Here is a 15,308-nt window from a genome sequence, read left to right on the forward strand (position 1 = left end):
ATTGACTATTCAAGAAGTGAGTATGATTGTTGTATTTATTTTAAAGTTCTTGATGATAATTCCCTTATTCTCTTGATGTTTTATGTTGACGACATGCTCATCGTTGCCAAGAATGCATGTGACATAATTTTTCTCAAGTCTATATTAAGTTATGAGTTTGATATGAAGGATCTAGGGGCTGCTAATAGGATCCTTGGTATGGAGATTCATAGGGATAGAAGTGCAAGTAAACTCTTGGTAACTTAGAAAATGTATGTTGAAAAGGCGCTGGAGCGTTTGAACATGGAAAAAGCCAAGTCAGTTAGCACTCCATTGGAGTATCATTTCAAGTTATTTGAACGACATTGGCGAATCATTTCAAGTTATCTAAATGGCAGTGTCCCATTATAGATGAGGAGATAGAGCATATTATCTGGTGCCCTATGCTAGCGCAGTCGGAAGCTTTATGTATGTTATGGTTTGTAGCAGGCCGGATTTATCTCATATTATCAGTATCGTTAGTCGATACATGAGTAATCATGAAAGGGATCATTGGAATGTTATTAAGTAGATTTTCAGATATCTGAAAGGGATGTCAGATCTCGAAATTATGCTCAGCATGAAGAGAAACTCTACAGAACTGGTGGGATATGTTGATTCCGACTATGCTGATGATTTAAACAAGCGAAGGTCTACTACAGGGTATGTCTTCACACTAACAGGTGGACCTATTTCATGGAAAGCAATGCTTCAACCACGATTGTATTGTCTATGACAGAGGCAGAGTACATGGCAGTAGTCGAGGCTGCAAAGGAGGCGATCTCGACGACTGGTTTAGCTGTTTTAGCTTGTGAGTTGGGGGTGGAGCAAGAAAGTATTGTATTGCATTGTGATATTCAAAGTGTCAAGGTGTGAGATATCACAAGATCAGGAGCTTGTATGAGAAATAATCATTCACCTAAAGAAAATTCATACGAATCACAACTCTACATATATGCTTACAAAGCCGATCACCACAGAGAAGTTCAAGCTTTGCTTGGACTTGCTTAATGGCTTTCAATGTTGAGAGTGAGAGATGCATCCCATGGTAGTTGGGGTTGCAGTAGCGTATTAATGTCTCTCAATGTTGAGAGTGAGAGAAACATCCCATGGCAGATGGGGTTGCAGTAGCATACCTTTATAGAGGTATAGGGATGAAGAGGCTCGACATAATTCAAACCACTCGACAAAATTCAAGCCAAGGTGGCTATTATTGAGGATTGATGTCTGAGGAAATATATCTGCCAAGGTTCAGATATATACGTACATGGAATTCGATATATCTAGGACAAAATATATATATCCATACAAGGGTGTTTTCATAATTTGTACCATCTATCTGAGATGGATATATATCATTGTGATTGGGGGTTCATCCAAAGTTAAGGGTTAAGGGAAAAACGCAGATCTCTTTGTAATAAAATAAAAACACAGAGACAGAGAGGCGAGAGGCGAGAGACGAGAGGAAAAGAGTGAATTGTAACATTATTCTCCATGTTAATAAAGAAGCTCTAATCTCCCGTGGATGTAGGTACGTTGCCTAACCAGAAGCTCTAATCTCCCGTGGACGTAGGTACATTGCCTAACCACGTATATCTTTGTGTTATGATTGATTGTCTATTTCTTTTGTGTTTGTTTCTTCTTTCTTGTTATTCATGGATTGCTTTTCGTTTCTACAGTAACAACACGCAGTTTCTCATACTTTAAATTGACATATCTAACAAGAAGCTGATCTAAGTGATTATGTAATCCTCCCATACAAAATTCTTAATTTATTATAATATTCTTTTTCCAAAAAAAAAACACCACAACAGATACCTCAAAGCCGATGTTCATCCTACAAGATAAATATTTCAAAGAGAGGAATAAGTGAGTTGCAAGAGGAGAGGCTTAGTTGGAACCACCAAGAAGGGTTTTGAGCCTCTTGACCTCAGCTTCAGACAAGAAGGTCGTGGTCTCAATGAGTTTAGAGGAGAAGTCACTTGAGAAGAGAGAGAAGGATGTTAGTTGTGCTCCAGGAGCTGCGCTATTTAAAGTAATAATAGCGAAGGCAGGAGTTGTTCCTGAATTTACCTGCATTTCAAAGTATTTGAATAATGTTAGCTCTTGCTTTCGACTAGAGTTTCATATATAAATTGCGGGCCTCTTAATAAAAGTACTTTTGAGATGGATTTTAAGACTTAATTTTTTAAGTACATGTAATCTCAACATGAAGATCATGAATATGAATAAATAAATAAATAAATTTTACAAACTAGAAATAATAATTCTAGTAAGAAAACATTTGGACCCTTAATTTTCATTATTTTTATATGGAACACCTACTTGCATTCATCTCTAAAATGGATACGTTACATTCATGTCCATCTTTTTTAGAAAATTTTGAAAACATCAATCAGCACATATCAATTTTTTAAATCCATTTCTTTCACTATTCAAATTCATTTTGGATGTGCTTTATTTAATCATGCTTTGAATATGGTTTTCATATTTTTTTGGATTTTTTTTGTATTTTTTTACTTTTTAGTCAAGCCGATTGAACCGGCAAATTTACCAATTTACTCAAACATGGCCCTTGGTCGCTTTCCAAGGCTGGTTCGATTTTTCTAACACCTGGTGGAGAGAGAGAGAGCCATCTGAGAGCGACCATAGAAAACTTAAGAGAAAGAAAAAAAGTGCTCTCACACGCACATACAAAATCAGATACAGAATCACATTCTCATCAGAAACACTTAGGGAAACAAGATAATGACTTATGAGAGAGAGAAAGAGAGAGCTTCATAACATGAAATTATCTACTCTTTTTTTATTGGGTGTGGTTTGTATAGAGCCGAGGCTCTAAACAATCAAATTAAAGCTCACCTTCAAATAGTGTTGAGAAATGTGGTTTCTATACTGGAAATCTTTGTGATAACTTTAAAATATATTTTCATCTTTAATTATAAAATTTAAATTAAAATCTTGAAAATCTACAGTGAAAAAATGTTCTACAAGATTTATTTCCAAAACCTAGAATATATTTTTTTCTCATGTCTATGCATCTTGATGTCGAGATGATCAATTTGAGGATATTTGAGCTTCAAAATAACATCTTCTAGTGAAATTTTTGAGGTGGGTTCTATTTTAATTGTTTAGAGCCTCAGCTCTATATAAACTTTGTCCTTTTTTATAGATAGGATAATATTTCCTAGGCAAGCTTTCTATGTTTCTCCTAGAGCATAAAACTTATATACTTCCCCTTACCGTCCTTACTGAATGGAGGCTTAAGATTGCCCCAATTACAGTGTCATGTCTCTACAATATTTTATTTTTGTTTTTTTTTCTATAAACTATTTTGACACCAAAATTTAGATGTCCAATCCTCTGTTAAACTCGAACTAGTAAAAAAATATAAAAAAATATTTCCAATAAAATAAAATGATCAAAATATAAAGTTTCAAAGGGTATTTTGGTTATTATATTTTATCAAAAAATTATTTTTACTATTTTTTATAGGTGCACTCAAATGTGAATGTGATACGTACCAAATTTCATATTCATACCATTTGTATAAAAAACTAAAAATAAAATAGTTTGAGGTATTAGATTTAAGATCAAACGGTGAGTGGCTCTCTTGATCAAAATTGGACGGGTGGATGGGAGGGGAAGCATTGATCGTCTATACTGTAGGGGAAGTATAGAAATCTCACATATTTCCTTGATCAAGAATACTGTATTAGGATTTTTTTTCTTAGCTTTTTTTAGCATTTTCACCCACAAGTTCAATAAAAAAAAGAGAAATTTTCTATCACATAAAGAAGAGAGAGAGAGAGAGCACATTCAAAAGAAAATTGGAAAACTTAGAGAAACGATAAACAAGAAAATAGTACTATGTCTATGAGAGAGAGAGGTACATTCTAAAGCAAACTCAAATACTCACAAAAATAAGAAAACACTACAAGTGCGTGCATGACAGAGAATGGGTCAGAGAGAGAGAGAGGCACATGCTAATGCAAAATTAAAAACTTCGAAAAACAAGAAAATACTACCAGGTATGAGTGTGCCCCTTGTGAGAGAGAGATTTCTAAAGCAGAGAGGAACAATGCAAACTTAAAAACTTAGGGGAAGAAAAACTACAATGGGAGTCTATGTCTGTCGTGTGTATGTGTGTTTTTGTGTGTGTTGTGACTGAAAGAGAGAGAGATCGAGCGAGAAAGGCCCAAACCTGAAAATGCAGCAGCCCCTGAGGAAACACAAAGACATCCCCCGTTTTCAAACTCTTGATATACGCCTTATTCGAGGTATCAACAAACCCAACAATCAAAGTCCCCTGAATCAAAACCAGAGCCTCATTCGCATCAGGATGAGTGTGCAGTGGAATCACACCGCCAGGCGCCACGTCCACGCGACCGACGGCGAGGCCAAGGCCATTGAGGGCCGGAAATTCAGTCAAAAATGCCGGGGTCACTGTTGCTTTTATGGTGTTAGATGTGTTCCCTGGATTGGCCAAGCCTGAGTAGGAGAAGTCATCTGCTGTTAAATTTGAGGGGTTTTTGCAGGGGAAACCTGAAAACGTCTGGGGTAGAGAGGTGTCAGCTACACAGTAGTCCAGGGATGAGGCATGGGGGAGGAGGAAAGAGAGGAGGGAGAGGAGGAGGAGGAGGAGGCGGGGCATTGTGGGGTGTAGAGAGAGAGAGAGAGGGTGGTGGTGGCAGCTTCGATGAGAGTGGAGACGTTGGATTTATAGGGTCATGGGGTTTTTTTGCTTGGGACCTTTTAATTATAATTATAAGGCTACTACGGCAATAGAAAAACAAAAAACGTGTAATGCTATTCTCACTACCACTGGAAAAAGTCCAACGGGCCAAGATGGCTAGGTAAGCCCGGAACGCCTCGTTTAGTCCCAATAATCTACAGGCCCAAATAAGGCCCTGCCCATTGACCTCTTTTTTTTCTTTTTCTTTTTTCTCTCTTTTTTGGCCCTTTCACTCTTTCTTTTTTCTCTCTTTTTTTGCCCTTTCACTCTTGAAAAGTAAGGCAAAAATAAACTAAAAGATTTTTCCCAAAAAGGAAACTCATTTATTTTGGTTATCTCCTTCCTATATTTGCAAAAATAAAATAAAAGATTTTTCCCAAAAAAGAAACCCATTTATTTTGGTTATCTTCTTCCTATATTTTGCATATTGAGATTTTGCACAAAAAAAAGAAACTCATTTATTTTGGTTATCTTCTTCCTATATTTTGCAACCTAGATATTGAGATTTTGCACATAAAAGGAAACCCATTTATTTCCGGTATTCCTTTCCTTTATTTTGCAACGCAGAGAGAAAGAAACATAGCATTTGTTTACTATTGAGATTTTTCTAAAAAAAAACACCATTTATTTTGATTGTACCCTTCATATACGTTTCAAATGGAGAGAGAGACCATTTCACTTGTGAAGAGAGAAAGACCCATTTCAAAAGTGTGAACAAAACTGTGAACAATTATACAAACTGCTTTCAAAAGTGTGAACAATTATAAAAACTGTGAACAATTATACAAACTGCAATCTTCTCTCTCTATATCCTTTGAATCTCTCCAATCTCCGTAAATCAGTCTCCCTCTTTCTAAAATCTTCTCTCTCTGTCTTTTCCTCTGTCACCCATCTCCTTCTCTATCTTGATAAACTCATCATTTTGTATGTCTATATTGTTTCTTTCGCAAACTTATCTGTCCTATAATTACTTCCTCCCATCATCTTGATAAACCCATCATTTTGCAATTGCCCTATAATTATTTCCTCCCTGCACACAAAACCCACATTTTCAACACGAAATTAATTATCGGTTACCCCTGCAACAGAAAAATTTTCCCCCAATTGGGGCCACGAAAAATCGTTTCTCTCCCGGTCTCATCTTTCCCCTAAATCTCCGCCTTTCTCTCTGTCTCTCTCTAGGAAATCCCATTCTTTGCTAAAATCGGTTTTGGTGAGCCTCTCTATCTTTTATACGTCCATCTCTCTCTCTAGTCCTTCAAAGCCATGCAAAGAGTTTTGTTTATGGAGAATTGAGAGGGATCACCTTAGGACTATACTATTATTTGAACACTCCTTGTTCCTTTGTATTCTTTTAAATGGAAAAATTAGATTCTTTCCAACTTGTACCCATTATATTCAATGGCACTAATTACACTTTTTGGGCCTCATTTATATGGAATGTCATTCATAGAAAAGGCCTCCTTGGATACATAGATGGAACCCAAAGGAAACCTAATGAGTCAAGAAAACTTGAAGAATAGGGCATAAATAATGCTCGAATTATAGCTTAGTTGATGGGCTCATCTGAAAGTAATATAAGGATCAACCTAAGCACTTTCAAAACTGCTCGAGAAGCATGGAAATTTTTTGAGGACATTTATAATCAGACTAACTGGGCACAAAAGAACCAGTTAGTACAGGAATTTCGTTCCCTCAAACAGGGAGAGCATTCAATTCAAGATTTTTACTCTTGCATGAAGACACATTGGGATGCTCCAGCACTAATGGAACTTGCAATTGAACATGGTTCTAGCACATAAATAATTGCCAACTCTAGGGAGGAATTTCAAGATTATTGAATTCTTAATGGCACTCTGTCCAGAATTTGATAGTGTCAGAATGGCCTAATCCACAGAAGCTCTCTCCCTACTCCGAATTAAGCTCTTTTTGAGCTAATTGCAGAAGAAAGCAATATCAAATATCTTAACTCAAGTGTTAAAGGATACACAATTTTTGTGGCAACCCGACTTCAAAGGTCAAATGTGCCTAAACAGAATCAACGCAATTCGTATTATATTCCTTCCAAGAACATGCAATCTGTCAGATGTAACTATTGTAATGAACTGGGGCACCTCAAGTACAACTGCCAAAACAAGAAGAAACTCATATTCACTGTTGTTGCTCATACAAGTCAACCATTACTCAAAAACCCACCAACTCAAATTGGAGGTCCCGATCCTACTCCTGCTTCACCTCCTGTGACATTTACCCTGGAACAAGTACAGTCTATGCTTTCCCAGACACATTTTGCCTCTAAACCTGCTCCTTTTTTTTCAGGTAACTCTGTTTCTACCTCTTGGCTGATCGACTCAGGAACTTCTCACCATATAACCTCCAATGAGTCCATCCTATTTGATTGTAACCCCTTTACTAACACTATCTATACTGCTGATGGGGCCACTATGAAAGTATAAAAAATGGTCTCTATATCTCTTACCTCTGACCCTTCTGGTAAATTAAGGGTTTCTAATGTTTACCATGTTCCTTCTCTTGCCATGAATTTATTGTCTGTTGGTCAGCTTACCCGTTCCAATTGTAATATTATTTTTTTTCCATCTTTTTGCTACATATAGGATCAACAGTCAGGGCAATTGATTGGTACTAGGCGTAAAGTTGGTAATTTGTACTACCTGGACTATCTGCGTATGCCAAATTCTTCTGTCTATGTTGTTTCTACTGTTAATGACACATCAAAAACTACTGGAAAAACTGCATAAAAAACTGCTGGAAAATTCCAAGATTAGATCGATTTTGACGAATTTTTGGTGTGTTTTTTTGTGTTCTTCAGTTTTTAATGAAAAATCCGCCATTCCTTTGATTTTGCCCTAGTTTTTCAGTTTTTTTTCAATAAAAAGTTGGGGATTTTAATGATCACAAGGATACATATATTTCAAGACTCTTGATTCCATTGAAATGGAGAGATTTGGGGCTCGATTTTAATATTGAAGCAGACAAGGTAAGCCCAAACCCAATTTTTTTTAATTTTTTTCTTAATTTTACAGCTTTTTTAGGATTTTTCAGACAATATTTGACTAGTATTATTTATTGCAATAAATAAAAGAAAGATTTTTTAACATAAAAAAAAAAAATTTGGAGCTCGATTTTAGGAATATAGGGTTTTATGAAGCTCGATTTTAGAAATTTTTGGTTTTTTTGTTTTTAATGTTATATAATATATATATTTATAAAAATATATTTTTTGTGATGAATATGAGAATATATATACACAATATTTCTGTGAGATTATTGATTGCATAAAATAAATGAACGAATTTTAGAACAAAAACAAAAATTTGGAGGTCAATTTTTGGGATTTTAGGGTTTATTGAATGAAAATTAAAATTGATATTTTTTTTGGGAGGATTGGTTTTAATGTTATATAATATATATATTTATAAAAGTGTTTTTTTGTGATGAATATGAGAATATATAAACACAATATTTGTATGAGATTATTGATTGCATAAAATAAATGAACGAATTTTATAACAAAAACAAAAATTTGGAGGTCAATTTTGGGGATTTTAGGGTTTATTGAATGAAAAATAAAATTGATATTTTTTTTTATGAGGATTGTTTTCAATGTTATATAATATATATATATTTATAAAAATACGTTTTTTGTGATGAATATGAAAATATATATAAACAATATTTGTGTGAGATTATTGATTGCATAAAATAAAAGAACGAACTTTAGAACAAAAACAAAAATTTGGAGGCCAATTTTGGGGATTTTAGGGATTTTCATGTTTATTGAATAAAAAATAAAATTGATATTTTTTTGTGAGGATTGTTTTTAATGTTATATAATATATATATTTATAAAAATATGTTTTTTGTGATGAATATGAGAATATATATAAACAATATTTGTGTGGGATTATTGATTGCAAAAATAAATGAACGAATTTTAGAATAAAAACAAAAATTTGGAGGTCAATTTTGGAGATTTTAGGGTTTATTGAATGAAAAATAAAATTGATATTTTTTTTGTGAGGATTGCTTTTAATATTATATAATATATATATTTATAAAAATATGTTTTTTGTGATGAATATGAAAATATATAAAGAGAATATTTGTGTGAGATTATTGATTGCAAACAATAAATGAACGAATTTTAGAACAAAAAAAAAAATTTGGAGGTCGTTTTTCGGGAATTTAGGGATTTTCAGGATTTTATGGTTTATTGAACGAAAAATAAAATTGATATATTTTTTTTGTAAGGATTGTTTTTAATGTTATATAATATATATATTTATAAACATATGTTTTTTGTGTTGAGTATGAGAATATATATAAACAATATTTGTGTGAGATTATTGATTGCATAAAATAAATGAACGAATTTTAGAACAAAAACAAAAATTTGGAGATCGATTTTGGGGATTTTAGAGATTTTCGGGATTTTAGGGTTTATTGAATGAAAATAAAATTGATATATTTTTTGTGAGGACTGTTTTTAATTTTATATAATATATAAAATATCTTTTTTGTAATGAATATGAGAATATATATAAACAATATTTGTGTAAGATTATTGATTGCCTAAAATAAAGGAACGAATTTTAGAGCAAAAAGAAAATTTGTAGGTCAATTTTCGGTATTTTAGGTTTTATAGAATGAGAAATAAAATTGATATTTTTTTTGTGAGGATTATTTTTAATGTTATATAATATTTATATCTATAAAAATATGTTTTTTGTGATGAATATGCGAATATATATAAATAATAATTGTTTGAGATTGATTGCATAAAATAAATGAATGAATTTTAGAACAAAAACAAAAATTTGGAGGTCAATTTTGGGAATTTTAGGGATTTTCGAGATTTTAGGGTTTATTGAATGAAAAATAAAATTGATATATTTTTTGTGAGAATTGTTTTTAATGTTATATAATATATTTATTTATAAAAATATGTTTCTTGTGATGAATATGAGAATATAAATAAACAATATTTGTGTGAGATTATTGATTGAATGAACAAATTTTAGAGCAAAAACAAAAATTTGGAGGTCGATTTTTGGGATTTTAGGGTTTATTGAATGAGAAATAAAATTGATATTTTTTTTGTGAGGATTGTTTTTAATGTTATATAATATATATATTTATAAAAATATGTTTTTTGTGATGAATAGGAGAATATATATAAACAATATTTGTGTGAGATTATTAATTGCATAAAATAAATGAATGAATTTTAGAACAAAAACAAAAATTTGGAGGTCAATTTTGGGGATTTTTCAGGTTTATTGAATGAAAAATAAAATAAAAAGTTTTTGTGAGGATTGTTTTTAATGTTATATAATATATATATATATATATTTATAAAAATATGTTTTTTGTGATGAATATGAGAATATATATAAACAATATTTGTGTGAGATTGCAACCTTATATAAACTTTTCCCTTACTTAAAAGAAGGAGTGGTTTTCATGAGGCTGTAACTTCAAACAATCCAATTAAGGCACACATCCAAATTTTATCATGGGATTTTGGTGTAAAATATTCTTATTATTACCTGAAAATCAATTTTCAACTCTAATTATAAAATTTTGAAACTCCTAATATAGTTCAAATCAAATAGATCTATAAACATATGAAAATCTTGAAAATGACCAGTTTAGATAATGTGATGTAAGTGCACTATTTCTGGGACTCGAAATCTTTTTCTTTTTCATATTCGTACATCTCGACGTCGAGATGATCAATTAGAGGGTCTTCCAACACTAAAACAACATTTTCCGATGGATTTTTGAGGTGCAACATTAATTCTATATTTTATTATATAAACTTTTTCCTTTTAAAAATGATACGTTTCTATGACTGAGCAGACTCATTCAGCCCCCTCTTTAAAGATGGATTTTTAATCTATCTTTTTAGGAATTCATGATCTAGGCTAAGTTGTTCACAAATTTTGAAATAACAACATTTTTTCGAACTAGCCAATTATTTTGGCCCCTAGTTATGAAATTTAAAGCTCCAATAATGGTACAAATCGTGCTGATCTATAAATATTTGTTTCAAAATCATGAAAATGACGATATAGATAATTTGTTTCAAGGAGTGCCACTTTTAGGACTTAAGACTTCTTTTTTCCCTTTTCTATTACATCTTGAGGTGGAGATGTGTGGAGGATGGAAAACCAAGATTTTGTAAAAAATAAGGGAAAAAAAAGTGCAGAAAAATAAAATAAAAGAAACACAAATATTTATGTAGTTTAGCAAGTTTCCTACGTCCATAGGAAAAAAAGTTCTCTTCCAATAATAAGAAAAACACCATCCAATAATGAAGAATACAAGCGAGTACATGCTCTTTCTCAAGCCCTAATACAAGGTCTTTCTCTCTTTAGAATATCCACCCAAAGACTAAAAAACTAACACTTCTCTGTATTTTTCCTTGTATTATTTTTTCTCTTTACTAAACTTAGCTTTTATAATGAGAAAAACCCATAAGGCCATCACGTGAGGCTACACCCTTATCCCAATTCTAGTGTAATTAGGCGCTTCCCATATTTTGAGTTTTCTTCCGTATATAATAAGGATCTTCCTTAAGAAGCACATACTACTCCTTTATTATGAGATCTTCCTCATCCTATATATATATATATATATATATATATATATATATATATATATATATATATATATATATATATATATATATATATATATATATATATATATATATATATATATATATATATATATATATATATATATATAGACAACCACATAAGATCACGTGACAAAGAACTTTGTGAAAGTGAAAACTATCCTATTGCAAAATGGATTCACGTATAATTCATTGAAGATGTTGTATTTGATCAATTCATTAAGTTCCTCCCCTTTCATTCGATACTTCTTTTCTTATGAATCCGGTTGATCACTTGGATGGTTTCCAATGTCAAAACAACATTTCCACGTGAGTTTAGGTACGCATTAATTTTATAATATAAGGTTGATGTCTTGTATAAAAAAGGGTCTCAAAGAACAACGCTCATTCAAAATATTCATTTAAATTCAAAAATGAAAATAAAGCCTTCCAACATTAAATGAGCAGAATTCATTTCGGAATGAGATATTTTATTCATTTATTTATAGATCAATCTTATGGTTACTTTGTTGATTACATATAATTGCACTCTTCTCAATGAAATAGCTCCATTTAGTTAATTACATTGTTACTCAAGAAAAATACATCTAAAAGAGAAAAATAAATGTACATAATCGACTTGCAGCCTAGTTTACCGTGCTTGTGTTGGGCATGACAGCTCTAAAATCTGAACCAGTAGTAAGAAAGAAAAATAAAGTAGAAAATAAATAACTAAAAAGAAACACCATAATTTATATGATTAGTCACAAAATATGACTACATCCATGGGCAAAAAGGATCGATAATTTTCCACAAACTAATGGAAAAAAAAAGTACAAGGATCTTACTTGTGGGAAGCAAAAACACAAAACTCAATCTCCCATTGAGTCTTTTTCTGTTTCTAAACACCCAAAAGTTTCCCTCTATGTATCTGACATTTTCTCTCTCTACAAAATGCCCAAAATAAAGAAAAAAAGTAAATTGTGGTACGTGACTCCCTAAATTTCCTACTTTTTTTGGATTCTTTCTTATCCTTATCTAGTATATGGACTCATGGCCCAACTTAATCTAACTAAATCATACCCAAAATCAACTCTTACACAATAGGAAATTTTGTTAATAGTAATCCAAAAAAAAAAGAAAAACAATCCCTTAATATTAGTATTCAAGACAACTTATTAACAAATCTTCACTTTCGCTTGAATTTCATCTTCACTTTGGCTTAAATTTCACAAGATAGTCTCATAGACCATCTTCTCCACACGCGCCCCCACATGCGCTCTCCTTGGTGACACATATCTGCAACACTCTTCTTAATGGAATTGACTTTATCAACATATTTGCAACGTTCTTATTGGTGTCAATCTTCAGTAATAAGATGTCATCTTTAACTGGATAAAATTGTACTTGACATCAATATGCTTCGCCCTTATATGATATACCTAAATTTTCACCAAATGTATTGCAGTCTGAATATCACAATAAAGAATAGTCACATCATGTCGTAAGCCCAAATCACTTACAAACCCTCTAAGCCAAATGACTTCTTTTACTGCTCGGTGACTGTTATGTATTATGCTTTAGTCGTAGACAAGGCAACCACAGTCTGTAGCACATAACCTGTTGTAGATCTCCTACAGTCCAAATCTCATACAAAGTCAACATAATCATACCAATAAATTTATCACCAAACTTGTTATTTCTATCAAACATCAGAACCATATCTGATGTACCTTTTAAATAACACAAAATTCATTTTACTGCATGTCATTGCTCAGTTCTTGGATTAGTCGTACTTGATAACAACACTAATGGCATGAGAGATATCTAAACATATGCAATCCTGGATTAGCCATACTTGATAACAACACTAATGGAATGAAAGATATCTAAAAATATGTAAATCATTGCGTAAATGAGACTTCCAACTGCACTCGTGTAGGAAACACGTGACATGCATTCCTTAACTTAAAGATAATATTGGCGACAATTTGAAATGCGCAGCAAGAAGAGTACCCACAAGTTTTTAATTTTTCATTTTGAATCTAGTGATGACCTTCTAAATGTACTATTTCTGAGATAATCACAATTTACCCAACTTTCGATCTCTGTGTATTTCCATGCCAAAAATTGTTTTTGCTGAACCTAAAATTTTCATCTCAAATTCTCTATAAGGCTGAGTCTTCAATTTATTGATTTCTAAATAATTCTTCACCAAAATTTGTGGAATAGTTCCATGGAAGAATTAACTGGTGTCCCCGAATTGATCTCATCCGACCATCCCTTTGAGTATTTGCACACAAACGTTAATTAAAATCCATTTGAAATTTGAGAAGGGTCTCTCAAAAACAAACCAAATATCTATCATTCTCCACGACATCAATGCATTTCAAAACTTAGGTATCCCAAAAAGACCATCACCCCCAATAAGGGCCTAAAAGCATCTACCCTTGCATAACCTAGAACCCCAAGCCCCACACTTCTCTTACATTCCTAACATTCAGCCTTGGGAATTTCATTTCTTGCAACAACAAAATCTCGGTCTACAAATTTTAACTAGAAAATAACTAACTTCCATGGTTAAAATAACCGACTTGGAGCATAACCTCCCTGTGCACAAAAAGTATTTTGGAAATGCTAATAAGGTAATATTATTTTGAAATAATACACTAGTATTTTTCAAATAAAAATTATTAACAAAATATGTCTATGACTATTGTACTATCAGTTTAGCAAAGACAACATTTTGGCCGGTTGTACTTGCATACAACTGTCGATCAAAACTCCATCTTGGAGATGGATTGAGGACACAGGAGACCTTATACTGTGCAAATCCATTTCTGCTAGTGCAAATCCCAAGGTTTTAAAAATCTTGATTTGACAGATCCATAAAAATAACGCAAGATGGACTATCGTTTGGGCCATTTTTCATGCTCAATGGGCATGGAAGTCCAATAAATGGATTTGCATGAATTTCGAATCCTCGATCCACCTCCATTATGATTTTTAGAGCTGCTTGAATAGCAGCCATGGAAAGAACTTATCCCTCATGGAACAAATGATTTTATCACATCAAATCGTCATGTACATGCGCATGTTAACCCTCCATGAAGTCGAGTTGATTTTCCCTGATTCACCCAAAAAAAAAGTCCAGTTGATTTTCATCATGATGGAATACCTTTTAACCGTCCATGAAGCCTAGTTGATTTTCATCGTAATGGAACACCTTTTGCATCCCTAGAAAAAGATTATTACAAAAATTTATTTCCTTTCAAATATATTTTTTGGGAAAAATATTTTATATAAAATAGGCTTATGCCGTTTGGATGGTACATGGATGCATGATATTTTCATGGCATTTTTTTAAAATGCTTTTTATTGTATTATTAATTATAATGCCATTTTTCATTAAATTTGAGATTGTTTCTCTCCCTACAAATTTTAAGATAATTTCTCTCTCTAATTTTTTTTTAGTTTATCTCAGAAGAATTTGATAACGTTACTCTTTCTAAAATTATAACATTTTTTTCTCTCTCTAAAAATTTTGAGATAGTTACTCCCCCAAAATTTTTTGACATAGTTTCTCTCTCTAAAAATTTATAGTACTCTATCACTAAAATTTTAAGATGCTTTTCTCTCTAAAATTTAACAGATAAGATAGTTTCTCTATCTAAAAATTTTGAGGCAATTTCTCTCTAAAAAAATTTAGGTAGTTTCTCTCTCTAAAATTTCAAAATACTTTCTATCTCTAAGACTTTAATTTTGATATACTTTCTCTCTCTATAACCAAAAATTTGAAATACTTTCTCTCTTTAAAACTAAAAATTTGATATTTTCTCTCTCCTAGGTTTTCTCTCTCCTGGGTTTTCTCTCTCCTACTTCCTAAAAAAGAGAAAGCACTCTCTCTCTCTC

At 32.1% G+C, this 15,308-nt stretch overlaps 1 protein-coding gene across 1 annotated transcript; it reads right to left on the reverse strand.

Moving 5' to 3' along the window:
* Nucleotides 1-1,775: 1,775 nt before the first annotated feature.
* LOC18427959 (germin-like protein subfamily 3 member 3) lies at nt 1,776-4,730 on the reverse strand. Its single transcript, XM_006836962.4, has 2 exons — nt 4,223-4,730; nt 1,776-2,091 (listed from the first exon to the last, which is right to left on the reverse strand). The coding sequence occupies exons 1-2, from the start codon at nt 4,670-4,672 to the stop codon at nt 1,909-1,911; spliced, it is 633 nt and encodes a 210-aa protein (XP_006837025.1). The 5' UTR covers nt 4,673-4,730; the 3' UTR covers nt 1,776-1,908.
* Between the last annotated feature and the right edge of the window lie 10,578 nt (nt 4,731-15,308).

This window comes from Amborella trichopoda, chromosome 10, assembly GCF_054954075.1.
Source record: "Amborella trichopoda isolate Santa Cruz 75 chromosome 10, AtrichopodaSantaCruz75HAP2 v2.0, whole genome shotgun sequence".
NCBI lineage: Eukaryota > Viridiplantae > Streptophyta > Magnoliopsida > Amborellales > Amborellaceae > Amborella > Amborella trichopoda.

What these genes read in the sequence shown, in the direction of transcription:
- LOC18427959 (XM_006836962.4), bottom strand. Translation starts at nt 4,672, where the DNA reads ATGCCCCGCCTCCTCCTCCTCCTCCTCTCCCTCCTCTCTTTCCTCCTC. An exon ending in AGGGGCTGCTGCATTTTCAG is followed by an intron (nt 2,092 to 4,222) that starts GTTTGGGCCTTT and finishes TTTGAAATGCAG; the next exon opens with GTAAATTCAGGAACAACTCC.